Source organism: Sinocyclocheilus anshuiensis, unplaced genomic scaffold, assembly GCF_001515605.1.
Source record: "Sinocyclocheilus anshuiensis isolate Anshui unplaced genomic scaffold, SAMN03320099.WGS_v1.1 scaffold67, whole genome shotgun sequence".
NCBI classification, from domain to species: domain Eukaryota; kingdom Metazoa; phylum Chordata; class Actinopteri; order Cypriniformes; family Cyprinidae; genus Sinocyclocheilus; species Sinocyclocheilus anshuiensis.
The window spans coordinates 1,706,583-1,721,574 of NW_015552546.1; the positions used below are offsets into that span (position 1 = coordinate 1,706,583).

A 14,992-nucleotide genomic window follows, 5' to 3' on the forward strand; every position below is an offset into this window, starting at 1 on the left:
CACACACACACACACACGATGCGCAACACTCCGCATTTGAACAGTCAATAGCAAATACTTAAACTAGTAACAAAACATACTTACAGTCGCTGATTCAGAAGCGCCGGATTGTCATAGCAAAGTCAGAATTACCTCCTCTCCTAGGTTCACGAAACGGTCGTCCATAAAATGCATTGCTGTTTTGTTGTAAGTGATCTTAAAGATTCCTAAATGCATCTACTTTCGGAAGGCCAAATAAAGTGTTTTTGCTTTCGCCTAGAAACACACAGCGGCTCCCTGACATGGCTGCTTCAACACTAACTGCGGTTACTGAAACCACTCCTTCTTTCTTTGCTTGCACATTTGGGCGCATTATGCAAATATTCCCACATAGTGACCTAGATATGTGGGGGCGTGTTAGAACGAGCCGTTTTAGGGGGGTGTGGCAGAGTCTTAACTTTGATAAAGAATATCTCTTTGGTTTTGAGACTTTAGTCTTTGCAACTTCAGGGATCTTATCTATGCACCAAGAGCTTGTAACACCCCAAAGAGAAAGGAAAACTTGAAATCGCATCATATGACCCCTTTAATGTTGGATTTTTTTCTTTTCTGTTGAGGGACTGGAGTGATTTGGATTACTTGTGGATTATTGTGATGTTTTTATCAGCTGTTTGGACTCTCATTCTGACGGCACCCATTCGCTGCAGAGGACCCATTGGCGAGCAAGTGATGGAATGCTAAATTTCTCCAAATCTGTTCTGATGAGGAAACAAACTCCTCATCAGAAAACATCTTGGATGGCCTGAGAGTAAATAAATAAGCACATTTTTATTTTTTTAGGGTGAAATATTTCTCTAAGTCATGGTGTACCAAGTAAAGATATACAATCCAGCACAGATGACTGAACACCTGTCAGCAACCCATGAACATCCTGAAATAAATAGCGTTATTATAGGAGGCTTAACAAAGAAATGAACTTTTTCCACATTTGTTTATTTGCCCACATGGCTTGCTGCAAAAGAGGAGTTATTTTCATAATGACCAGCCTGGTACAAATAAGTAAGTGCTTAATGTCTTTAAAGCATGACATCCAGAGAGACACTCCCTGTTTTTTTAGAACAGCTGGATCAAAATAATCATTAAATAATCATTTGACTGAAATGACTACTTATGCATGGGTAAAAAAAAGAAAGAAACTGGCAACCTGGTTAATATAGTTGTTTACCTGCATCTGCTTTACAGATACAAACTATGAGGCTGAAAATAAATGCATAAACTAAAACATTATGATTTTATGAACATCAGTGCAAAGAAAATGTCAAAAATCTCTAAATGACTGTGAAGTACGTGCATGTTGGTAACATACTTTGCAAGGTATGACCCTTGTGAAAAAGAAGTGTGCTTAATTGTTTTAAGTGTGCACTTGTAGCATATTTAAAATCATATAAAAATTCTATATCCTATTAAAAATCCTAAAAAAAGTATATTTTTAAGCAACCATACTTGCAGATAATATAATATTAGTGAACTGGAAGTGTACTTAATAAGTGTAAATACACATTCATATATTTCTTAAAACACTTACAGTCAGTACTTTCAAAAAGGGCATTTTCTAATAATATCAAATGAAAAGTTAAAAAAAAAACATTTTAAATCATTATGTTTTAATAATCTTTTTATCATGCATTAAAGTACACATTTTGATGTGTTGACTAGCATACTAAAGCACTTGTAAAATATTTAATTATAATTTTAACTGCAGTGTGTTATTCAATATTACATTTAACCTGTTAACTGCCTGGCAATCTTTTTTATTACCCTTTTCCCCTATCACATATTTTACTAATCATCCTAAATTAGATATTATTTGAAAGTTTAGAGACTCAAAATTCATCCTGTGAAACTATTTTTAAATTTGACATTGTGTAATGGAAATGGTACTTTAAATTCTTTTAGCGGGCTCCTCCCCCTTTTTGGCAGGGTCAAGTGTAATATTACAAAATTTACTGCAATATTGGTATAATAAAAAGAAAACAAAATGATATTGTGACAGAAATGTATACATTTGTGACAGGAAAATGCATTTTAAAAATTCAGTGGAGTTAAGGTGTCACCCAGTGGCTATTTTTGGTATAGGGACTAAAAAAATCTCACAGGGACTGCAATTTTTGTGATATCAACTTCAAATTTGGAACATAACTTAGTCAGACATGCAGTTTTATATAAAATCAACTTTTTTTTAGTACAGTGCATTTTCTTTACTGTAAACTTAAACTTCTTTTCAAAACATTTTTACACTTTCATTTTTTTGAAATGCCAGCCTTAGGCATGTATTCCAAAGAGTTCATGAATTACAACCAGTTAAGTTTGTGTATTTTCATATCTATGTTCAGAAAGGGGGGTGACAGTTAAGAGGCTAAAGTTAATATAATAATTACATTTAAATGTACTGAACTGCAAATTTCACCATTTCAAATGTGTATATATTTATGTATTATGTACAGGTGCATCTCAATAAAGTAGAATGTTGTGGAAAAGTTCATTTATTTCAGTAATCCAACTCAAATTGTGAAACTCGTGTATTAAATAAATTCAATGCACACAGACTGAAGTAGTTTAAGTCTTTGGTTCTTTTAATTGTGATGATTTTGGCTCACATTTAACAAAAACCCACCAATTCACTATCCCAACAAATTAGAATATGGTGACATGCCAATCAGCTAATCAACTCAAAACACCTGCAAAGGTTTCCTGAGCCTTCACAATGGTCTCTCAGTTTGGTTCACTAGGCCTTTTCCACAACATTCTAATTTATTGAGATGCACCTGTATTTAGATATATACATAACATACAACTTTCAGTAGAAATGACATTAAAGTACATTTTAGTGTACTATAAATGTTTGGCAGTAAACTTTAACCATATTTCAAAGACAAAATAAGAAATTATATGCAAAGACATACAATTTAAGTGGGTCACTCTCTTAACACCCTTAAGTTCAACTAATTGCATTTAGTATAAATTTAAACTATGATATATTTTAATTTAATTTCAAATAACATGCAATAAACTGTCCGAAAATATTACATTAACTATGTGCTTAAGTATATTCTTTTAAAATATGTTATTTGCATTATAAATGCTTTTTGAAAAGAATGCTAAAGTGTACGTCTTTTTCACAAGGCAAAAATACAAAAATAAAGAACAACAAGAATGGATTCATTCAGCTAAAATCAAAGATCTCCATGCAGTGTTTCAGCGTGACACACAGGTGTGTGTTTACCTGTGCTTGTGTTGTCTGAGTTTCTATGTCTCTCTCTGTCCTTTCCTAAACACACAGACACACCATCATCAACACTCCGTCTACAGGAATCACACTACAGATCAGAGCTGCAGGCCGGCGGGCCGATGTTTACCGTGGTGAGGGGTCTGTCTCTCTGCTGGCGTCTGCGGTGGGCACGGGGCGACGGGTAGGTGGGCATGGGCGGAGCCATGGAGATGGAAATGGTCACCCTGCGCTCTCTCTCGCCGACCTCCTGCCTCTGCTGCTGGTCTGATGAGCAGTTTCACACACAACAGACAAATCCGTAAATGAACAATTATATCTGGAGCAGAAAATGGTGCTGGACGGGTTACACTGAAGGGTTTGTTCAAATCACTAACTTTACCTAAAAACAATATAATAACAGTGATGCTTGTGAGCACCACTAGCATTTAGAAATGAGTTATGAAATCATAATCATAATAATAAATCATTATGATGTTTTGTATTTGTCCTTTTTTCAATTGTTTTACTTTTGGTTGTACTTTTTGACATTTATAATTGATATGTAAAGTGGAGATTTAAAGATTTAATGTATCATAGCATGTGGATCATTTTTGTCATCTGACATTCTTTTGCTGTTTTTCCCACTTTGCATTACACATACAAATAACTTTATTCTGTTTTAAGAATATACATTTTCATATTACTATAGTTTTAATAGTTATATCCTGTCATTTACAGTGTTGTTATTGTCGACTTAAATTAAAATGAAACCTAAAACTATTATACAGCTTGGATAAAATATAAATATTAGATAAAACAATTTAATTTAAAAACAAGGAATTTAACCACACTGAAATAAAATAAATATATATATATATATATATATATATATATCATTGTACTGTATGTATTTCATAAGAACATATGCTCTGAGAATTACCCGTATTAATTCTATTGGAATGAATGGAATTAAATTCCTTTGAATTTATAACTCATAATTGATTGAAAACAGCCCAAATTTTATATATATATATATATATATATAAGCACATAAAAATTACTAATAGTAAAATTAATTAAGAAAGGAAAATAATATCCTGTCATTTAGTGTTGTTACTGTTGACGTAAAACTAAAACTATTAAAAATCAAAATTCATTATTCATTCGTTATTTGAAATAAAGATAAAATTAAATAAAATATCATACATATTAGATTAAAAAAACTTACATTTAAACAACTATCTGACAAAAATGATTGATGTGGCAAATAACTGAAATAAAATAAGCACTAAAATTGCTCAAATTAAAACCGAAATAAAAAATAAACTAAGGCCACATAGAAATATAAAAAAACAAACTAATAAAAATGACAAAAGCACTTGACAAAATTACTAAAACTTTAAATAAATGAAAATGAAAATGAAAATTGATAATACTATCCTGTCATTTACAGTGTTGTAATTGTTAACAAAATAAAACTAATACAAATATTTTCCTTAAATAAAAACGTTGAAATTAAATGAATTGAAATGAAATGAAGTATAAATATTAGATTTTGTTTTTAAACTTACAAACGAAAATTAGAATTGTTTTCTTGGCAACTAATTGAAATACAATAAGCACTAAAATTACTAAAACTAAAACAGAAACTGAAAAAATAAAGCAACCTTACTAACAACATTACTAAAATTTAAAATGAAAATATAAAAATAAAGCTAATTAAAAATATTAACAAATACTATAATAGTATATAAATAATACTAAAATAACACTGGTCCTTTAGAAAAAATGTTTTTATTTATTTTTGATGCTTCCATATTCCTCCTCTAGAGGGCAGTGTTCACTGCCAGTGAATGGAGGATTTTGACTAGAGAGAACGTCTCGGTTACGTATGGTAACCCTCGTTCCCTGAAGGAGGGAACGGAGACGTCACGTCGGATGACCGACGAATTGGGATCTCGCTTAGAAAGTAGATTGGTCTCTCTAAGCGAGATCCCAATTCGTCGGTCATCCGACGTGACGTCGAGAGTGACCGACTGAAAGGGAACAACTTAGATGAGCTCAGAAGGTGTTCACTAGGTGATTGATAACTGATCAGTGTTGATTTATAAGCGCGGCTAACCTCTGTACAGTGCCCGCAGGCTCTGTTTGGCATTTCGATGCAGCTCTTCCACACACGCGGGCCGAGTCGATGGCAGGAACACATTTCTCTGCAGGTGCCATGGAGCCTGATAATGTCCACTCAGCTTACTCTCAATGTCCAGATTAGATAGCGCTGCAGATGAAAGAGAAAATATGTTACAAAAATATCACTTGTACATCAGTAACCATATGTTTTATCATTCATGTTGACATGTTAAAGACACAAACAAATTGTTTTACAACATATATTCTTCCCACTTATTAACCATAAACCTCAATACATTTGGTTAGATTTAGGCATTATTGCACATCCTCTTAACTTTCTAAGCTTTACCAAGATAATCTGTTCACACAAAGTGAAACAATAGTCTTCAGTTGATATGAGCTGGTTAAGAATGTAGACCTTTAACTCAGTAGCTGAAAACTAAACCTGTTCTAATGACTTCCTCAAATGCTTTCAGAGAATCTGCAACTGGTGTGAAGAGCAAATAAGCTGAGTGGCTGATCAAATAGCCCAACATTAGCAAAACAATGCTGCAATCTGCCAGTGGCTAATGCTTTACTGTGTGAGAGACAAAAGGACTTAATGGAGCCAAACACCTGATTCATGAACCTAAACCAAACACCTCTACACCCCAGCACAGTCACTAAAGTCATCTATCTATCTATCTATCTATCTATCTATCTATCTATCTATCTATCGTTCTATCGTTCTAGCTATCTATCGTTCTATACTATTTGTGGTTGAAAAGTAAATGCATGTTTTGTGACTACACTTATTGCAGACACACACATTCATGTCTCGGTTATGAATAGACATAGACTGTCTGTGTGTCTGGCTGGGATGCTGCAGGCAGTTTTGACTATAATGTGAGTGAATAGACGTACAGCTCCTCTTCCTCTGCCATCGTTAGCACACAGCAGCATTAATGCAGCACAATCTAGGTCACAAACTCAATAGAGCACAACTCTGTGTCTGTGTTATCTCTGTGTGCGCTCCTTTAAGACACACACACACACGTGCACACACACACTTCAATATCTTGCACACTTTACAGCAAAATGACATTTTATGATGCAAATAATAAATGTGCTTTCTATGACGTCTGTAAATGTTCAGTAAAGTAAAAACATTTTGCCAGTATTCTATGGCAACATTGGGTAAAATCGGGTAAAATAAATATTTTATTGTTGTTTTTTAATCAACTAATATGTGACGATATTTAATATAAATTTTACTTAGCAGAGTAAAATTTATATTTAAATTTACTTATTTTCCCTGATGCTTTTATCCAAAATGAGTTAAACTGCATTCAAGGTATATGATTTTATTCTTTTATTTTTTATTAATTAATTTATTATCTTTTTATTTTTATTTTTTAGAAATCAATATTTTTGTTCTTCAAGGATGCATTCAATTGATCAAAAGTGACAGGAAAGACATTTATAATGTTACATAAAGATTATATTCAAACAAATGCAGTTCTTTTGAACCTTCTATTTATCAAAACACACAACTGCTTTCAATGCTGATAATAATCAGAAATGTTTCTTGAGCAGCAAATCGGCATATTGGAATGATTTCTGAAGGATCATGTGACACTGAAGAGTAATGATGCTGAAAATTCAGTTTGGCATCACAGGAATAAATGACATTTTACAATATATGAAAACAAAAACAGTTTGAATTGTAATGCATTTTCACAATATTACTGTTCTTACTGTATTTTTGATCAAATACTATCTATCTATCGTTCTATACTATTTGTGGTTGAAAAGTAAATGCATGTTTTGTGACTACACTTATTGCAGACACACACATTCATGTCTCGGTTATGAATAGACATAGACTGTCTGTGTGTCTGGCTGGGATGCTGCAGGCAGTTTTGACTATAATGTGAGTGAATAGACGTACAGCTCCTCTTCCTCTGCCATCGTTAGCACACAGCAGCATTAATGCAGCACAATCTAGGTCACAAACTCAATAGAGCACAACTCTGTGTCTGTGTTATCTCTGTGTGCGCTCCTTTAAGACACACACACACACGTGCACACACACACTTCAATATCTTGCACACTTTACAGCAAAATGACATTTTATGATGCAAATAATAAATGTGCTTTCTATGACGTCTGTAAATGTTCAGTAAAGTAAAAACATTTTGCCAGTATTCTATGGCAACATTGGGTAAAATCGGGTAAAATAAATATTTTATTGTTGTTTTTTAATCAACTAATATGTGACGATATTTAATATAAATTTTACTTAGCAGAGTAAAATTTATATTTAAATTTACTTATTTTCCCTGATGCTTTTATCCAAAATGAGTTAAACTGCATTCAAGGTATATGATTTTATTCTTTTATTTTTTATTAATTAATTTATTATCTTTTTATTTTTATTTTTTAGAAATCAATATTTTTGTTCTTCAAGGATGCATTCAATTGATCAAAAGTGACAGGAAAGACATTTATAATGTTACATAAAGATTATATTCAAACAAATGCAGTTCTTTTGAACCTTCTATTTATCAAAACACACAACTGCTTTCAATGCTGATAATAATCAGAAATGTTTCTTGAGCAGCAAATCGGCATATTGGAATGATTTCTGAAGGATCATGTGACACTGAAGAGTAATGATGCTGAAAATTCAGTTTGGCATCACAGGAATAAATGACATTTTACAATATATGAAAACAAAAACAGTTTGAATTGTAATGCATTTTCACAATATTACTGTTCTTACTGTATTTTTGATCAAATAAATGCAGCCTTGATGAGCATAAGTGGATTGCTAAAGCAGAAAACAATCTTGCCTACCCCAAACTGTTTATTATCCCAAAATTTACACAAATCACATTTAAAGATGATCCTCAACAACACACATCACCCTAACAAAACCTATTCCACAGACCTCTTCTGAGAAAATGCATCATGGACCTTGTTTACACCAGACAAGAGGCGTCTGCTAAACATTTCCTCCAGTACCTGCTCTATGTCGTCCTGGACTCGTTCAGCAGACCACCTCTTCCATCCCATACCCTGCCCCCCTCTGTAGCTTTGCTAGATTATTCCTCTCATTTTTGCCCTCTGAGGATTTCTCCCATATGGGACTGGATTCAAAGGTTTTGTTTAAGGGGAATATCTATCTGGAAGCAAGCTGGACCGGAGTTCTGGGTCTTGATCAAAGACGCCTGACTGTGAAGACAGACCATCATAATCGCTGCCTTTCACTGTGAAAAATAAAGCTTCCAGAGACGATTTCACATTTCATAGGAGAACCTGTGGTTCAGAGAAAAACCTGCTTCAAAGAACCCATGTGGGCCTAACTTGTAATCTAGAACCAATACACTGATCTGAAGAATGTATCATCAAGAACTTTCCTCCAAAGCAACTAAAGAATTCAACATCACTCTTAAAAATAAAGGTTCCAAATGGGGATTTTCTCTTTTTGGTTCTCCAAAGATCCTTTCAGTGTTCAGTTCTTAAAAGAATCATTTTTTCCTAAGTGTAAAGCACATTTTAATAATCTGAAGAACCTTTTTCCACTATAAAGAACCTTTTGTGGAATAGAAAGATTCAATGGATGTTGAAATCCATGGGCCGGTAAGATTATTTTAAGGTTTTTGAAAATCTTTTCTGCTCACCAAGGCTGCAATTATGGCATTAAAAATTTGGTAAAAACAGTAATATTGTAAAATATTACTACACTCTAAAAAATGCTGGGTTAAATACAACCCAGCGCTGGGTAAAATATGGACAAACCCAGCGATTCCATAATAGAAAACACAACAGGGAACTCACAAATCCCGGACAGCGTGAGGAGATCCCTCAGCAGGATCAATGCACGCCTTTTTACCTACACATGCTGAAAAGCCAAAACCAATATTAATTCTCATGTTGAGACTTATAGGTTCTACCTGCAGAATTCTTTCTATTTCATTCCTTTGTGTATTAGACAGAAAATATGCTAGAAATGGGAATTTATTGCCAAGCAACAATAGATCATCCAGAATTTCTCAAACTCAGTCAGTCAGTTAATCCAGGCCGAGGTAGTTGTGCTAGGGAAGGGGGCTGGGAGCTCTCTTCCTCATAAAGCTGTTTGGTTGTTAGTTGTTTAGCAGCATGGGGTAAAGAGCAACCAAGCAGTGATCTCTAACAGCTCTTTCTTTCTATCCCTCCACAGTCCAAACACCTCAGTCATCTCAGAGAGAGAAGGACATTTGTCTATGTGGGTCCTTTCAGCAGCTGTTGCACCTAATTGATATACACCCTAAAGTGTTTCCACACTAAACTGAGAAAAAGAAACAAGATGGGTGAATTTACCACTTTTGAGCATAGCATTTCAGTGCAAAAAGGGTTGCACATTTTCCAGGTGATCATGGAAGCAGTTATTGATCACATTATGCTTAAATAATAGAGATTGCGCTTTAGAACTGGCCATCAATCCATTCAACCAAGCGTTAAACAACAAAGACAACGTGCAAATAAACATCGCTATCAACGGGCACCATTCATTCTTAGTGAATCCCCCCTTCTCCACACAAATCAAGAGAAATCTCAAAGGTGGCCAAAACAGTCACCTCCAATGCCTCTGCTCTGCAAAGACATGAGTAAACAGCTCCTAAAAACAATAGAAATGGTTCATGGAGACCGCTTGTCTACTGATGGTATCATCTGAGATAAGCCAACAGGCTTATTCTGGCATGAGAAGTGGAGATGGGAAACAGAACGGGCTTTATCACTGAACCTTTTCCTTTCCTGATGTTTTTCCCTGTTTTCTTTGCTATCTTTCCAAAGTCAGTGCTATTCTTCTATCATCAATGTTATCCATAGATTGAACATGGTAAAACTGAAATTGTTAACACCACAGCTGGAAAGCTAAGCTGAAGTTGGAGGCCTTGGCGTGGAATCATGCCGGATAGTCCAAAACCTCAAACATTCATTTTCATTTTGGAAGTAAATTTAATAGATACTTCAACTACAACGGAACATACTTTCAGAACATTTTATGTAGTTACAGTGTTGGATTTCATAGCATTCTCAGCAATATCTTCATCTCGGCTCTTTTGCTGTAAATATCAATGGTGCAGAATCTAACCTTTATATGGTTTATAAACCTTTATAACCTGAAAAAGGCCAGTGATTTGCATCAGCGACAGCAACCATTGCCAATGCAACCAAACAGAGCTTAACTTTATGCAAATATATGGTGTCATGCATTATGGCAACTCCCAATGGCAATCCAGAGTGTGGGTCATGTGATCCGCCAACTGATATAGTTACTACAACCTTGCAGATTTTCAACCAGCTTTGCGTTGTTACAATGTTAGTAGTATATCAGAAGTCTTTTGTTGACAAATAAACTGGGACATCTGGGTGAAATACAAAACTGGTTGAAAAGCAGCAAAGTTGACCTTTAAACAGTAGTGATGCACTTACGTATATTTGAATTCTGCAATAATTATTTTCATGTTATGGCCAATATCTGATGCAAAAATTTAAAAAATAAAATAAAATAATATAAAAATAAAATATTATTTTAAAATGTGCATGTTTTAATGCTTAAATATCCTTTTATTACACATTCAAATTTGTATGAATGAATCAGATACATGAATAGAATAAAATAAAATAAAATTAATGGCTGAAATTAAATGGCTGATGCAAAATTAAATATCCAATTTCACCCATACCAATATATCATGCATCCCCTTTACAGCTGACTTGCAAGCAAATGTATAGCGACTTGATTACCACCAGTAATTTTAACCGCTGTCAGGGTGAACGTACCTTAAGGCTGTCCTGTTTCCCAAGCCCAAACCCACCATCTTCAGTCTACAGTCACCCTCTAATCATCAGCCACTGGTTGAGACACGAACCCTGAGCCAAGCCCAGACTGTTGACATTCCCCAATCCAAACACACACACCTTCCGACGTGGGAAAGTCTAGCCCTCCAAATGTTAGCCATTCATTTCAATGACACCACACCTTGCTGAAGACCACCTTCCCTCCCCTTGGGTCACAGCACATTTGGTATTACCCCAATTGAAATGTTTGGGTTTACTTACAGAGGAGCCAAAATAACTAAAGTGTGCCAATTCAGCAAATCTTCCAGGTACACAACCATACAATGCTGTTAATAAGCCCACTGAGTCATAGAAGAGGCCAAGTAATGCATATTTTACATTGTCAATATGATGCAAAAGTATATTTAGCAACATTCAAAGGACACAAGTTCACTTAAGTTGGAGTTTCTAGGCTATAAAACAAACTACATCCAGGGAAAAGATTGCAATGCAGGATTTGGCAGTTATGGATAAACTCTAAAACATAAGAAGCCATAAGAAGCTACAAAGTGTAGCATTCAAGACGTCACTGTAACAGGAGACATCTACTGTACCTTTAGACCTCAACGGCATGCAGCATCCGAGAGCCATGACCGTAGTGGAGCGTCTCAGCCAAGCTGGTCAGCAAGGGATGAGTATGTCTCTATCTTTCCTCTTGTTTTTTTCTCGTGTTTTCATTTGACTTTCTGCTTCAGCCCCCTGGGGCTTGTTCATCACCCCCATGGAATCACAGCACACTTCTTTCTCTCTCTCTCTCTCTCTGACTGACTGTGACCTCAGGCTACTTTCAGCTCAGCTTTGCTGCAACATCTGCAACACCCCCCCAATCTCCACCCTGTTACCCTAGATGTCCTCTACCCCCCATAGACGGTGCACATGGTTCAGTCCAGCCACAACTTGGGCTGCTATAATCCCTTTATGCTTCACTAGAGCGGTCCAAAGAAGGGAAGCACAGGGTCGCTAATCCACACTGCTGCCAGTGGGACGCTGGACAGTTAATGATGTTAGTTGCCCAGGCTCATGTATGCATGTTTGATTCACAATGATCTGCAATTCAAGGCAACTTATAAATCAAATAACTAAGTTGACATTCCAGTGCTTGTAAACATTGGGGCTCTTTTAAAACTCTCTGTTTGATTGTACAATCCGACATGTCAACTTTTGGCTCAACCAATGGCGCAAGTTTGAGGGCAGGACTACCTGTTTGTCCAGATAATTGTGGACTGAGGTGTTTGGGAGATAATCAATTTTCAGTCTTCAGGGGTGCAGAAATTACAACAGCTTTAAAAAAAAACATTTATTCCTTTATTGATTTCCAGGCTGGAACAATTAAAATGTTTCCAAATAAATTTCCCAAATATTAATCTATAGTAGAACTGCATTACCATTTGCTAATGAAGCTGGAAGACCATAGTAAGCTTGTTAAGATGACTGGGGACACCAATATCCAATGTTAGGGATTCTATAGTCTGTTCATCAGGGTACCCCCATCCACAACATAGTGCCTAACAAAACAATTACATCTGTAACTTTCTCCTGGGCACCAGACTAAAGTAATTGCATCCTGTCTATTGATAATACTGTAAAGAGCCCCCAGTGAAACAACCCGAAAAACAAGGAATTGATCTTCTTATCGCTCTAAAGGAACCAGTATGCAATTTACAACCTATTGTTTTCAGACACAAATCAAGGTGGAAATGGCTCAATTACTAGAGTAAATGGGTTGTATTTACTGTGAGTTGTGACTAGTGTACTAAGAGACTCGTATATAGGCCTGTGTGTGTGTGTGTATGTGCGCGCGCGCGTGCGTGTGTGTGTGTGTGTGTTGTGTTAGCTGGTATACCAATCACTGCTTTGTCATGATGGTGTAGAAGATTCAGAGAGGAGGCAGATGGTAAACTGCTGCAAACCAGCTCTATAACCTGGCCTATATGACAGAACAAATACAAATCACATCTCCTTAGTGTCTCAATTGTTTTTCAAACTGTCCAGTTTTGTCAAGACACCTAAATCCGCAATCAAAAGTTGGAGATTTCAATATGAACTCAAATATACTTCAAAAATACTTAAATATGAAACATTTCACATTAAAAAAACAATGCTATTCACATTAATTCTATAGCTCCACTGTATACTAACACCTATTTAATTTTAGGAGAAACATCTGAGACAAAGGTTATACAATTATCCTGCTCCCTGGAGGGTCTCAACTGCATAAGTATTGCTGACTAAATGAGAGGAAGCTTCATATACAAGGCTTTGACACATGTCTCAGAAAGATGAGGACACTTATTCTGTGCTGATTACAAACACAATTATAGAGAAAGAGAGCGACAGAGAGAGAAATACAAGCCTCCGTCTTAATCTCCTCTAATCCGACTCACTCTCAGCCTCCGCTTGACCTTGGCGCCATCATGACCAAATGCTGGACTGAGACCAGAGTGTTTAAACATACAAAGACCTTACAGAGCCGTTCACACCTGGGACAAAAGAGGCGGGGCTTGTATAGAAGGAAGTGCATGTGTGTGTGTGTTAATAGAAGTTCAAAATTCCTTGCATCAGCAAATATTTTACAATGTTGAATTGGTGGTTGCAGATACGTTACATTGCAGAGCAATGTATTTAAACTTTCTATAAACCACACCATAAATTAAAAAAATAATGTAACCAAAACCTGACATACAGTTTATGCTTTTAGAAAATAAGTTTCTTATGCTTACCAAGACTACATTTATTTGATAAAAAATGCAGTAAAATAGTAATATTATGAAATATATTTAAAATAAATATTTTAAAATAACTTTTAAATAACTTTTCTATTACTCCAGTCTTCAATGTCACATGATCCGTCATAAATCATTCAAAAATGCTGATTTGCTGCTCAAGAAACATCTCTTGATATTATCAGTTTAAAACAGTCATGCTGCTTAATATTTTTGTGGAAACTTTTTTCTTTTTTTCCTTTTATAAATGTAAATAAATAATAACAAATAAATAATACATTTATTTATATTTTTGAAAGTTCAAAAGAAAATAATTTATTTGAAATAGTAACATTGGAACATCATGAATGACTTTACTGTCACTTTTGATAAATTCAATGCAAAAAAAAAAAGAGTACCACTAAAATAAAACATTTTGGAAATGTTATGATAAATGTTTCCAAGCCTGAAAGCTTTTTTTAAAGGTAGTAAAAAAAAAAAACTCAACAATGTTACATATTTACATTTCCATTAAACATTTTTATCTTATTGCTAAACACTATATTTTTAAAGACAACCATGGCAAAAAAAAAAAATATATATATATGTTGGTGATGCTGAATGTAGGACCAGGTTAGAAGTGGTAATGTGTTTTATAAAACATTCAAAGGGGATTTGCTAACAACGTCAAAACAATGTTTCTGCAATGTTATGAAAATACCTCTGCCAAATTAAGTATGTAGAATAAAAATGTTTAAAGTTTTTAAAGTTTTTACAATGTAGTTGTGTTAGCTGGGTACTAAATGTATCTCCTGTCCAGGATGGTCGTAAATGATTTATCTGCACTGCATACATGGACAAAAAAGTTAGACTGTGAAAAAAGTAAAATCGAATAAGTGCGAAGCAGGAAAGGGAGGAGCTTTAGTCTCAGACAGCAGGTAGACGTCCAAAAATAACACGTCTAACGAGTCAGCTATAATTTGGCTGGGTTACCCTCAGTCTGAAACGAAGCCAAGAGTGCCTGTATGTGCGCGCACACACACACACA

The 14,992-nt window shown here is 35.0% G+C and overlaps 1 protein-coding gene across 7 annotated transcripts in view; it reads right to left on the reverse strand.

Annotated features, from left to right (window-relative positions):
* Positions 1-14,992, reverse strand: part of nhsa (Nance-Horan syndrome a (congenital cataracts and dental anomalies)) — a 111,865-nt gene that overhangs the window by 16,723 nt on the left and 80,150 nt on the right. For 4 of the 7 annotated variants that reach the window (XM_016454660.1, XM_016454659.1, XM_016454658.1 and 1 more), the window contains exons 2-3: positions 5,370-5,522; positions 3,396-3,532 (exon numbers count right to left, since the gene is read on the reverse strand). In XM_016454660.1, the coding sequence (XP_016310146.1) occupies positions 3,396-3,532; positions 5,370-5,522 (290 nt within the window). Of the gene's footprint in view, positions 1-3,262; positions 3,308-3,395; positions 3,533-5,369; positions 5,523-14,992 lie in introns of all 7 variants that reach the window. The other 3 variants (XM_016454657.1, XM_016454656.1, XM_016454653.1) reach the window with 1 other exon arrangement.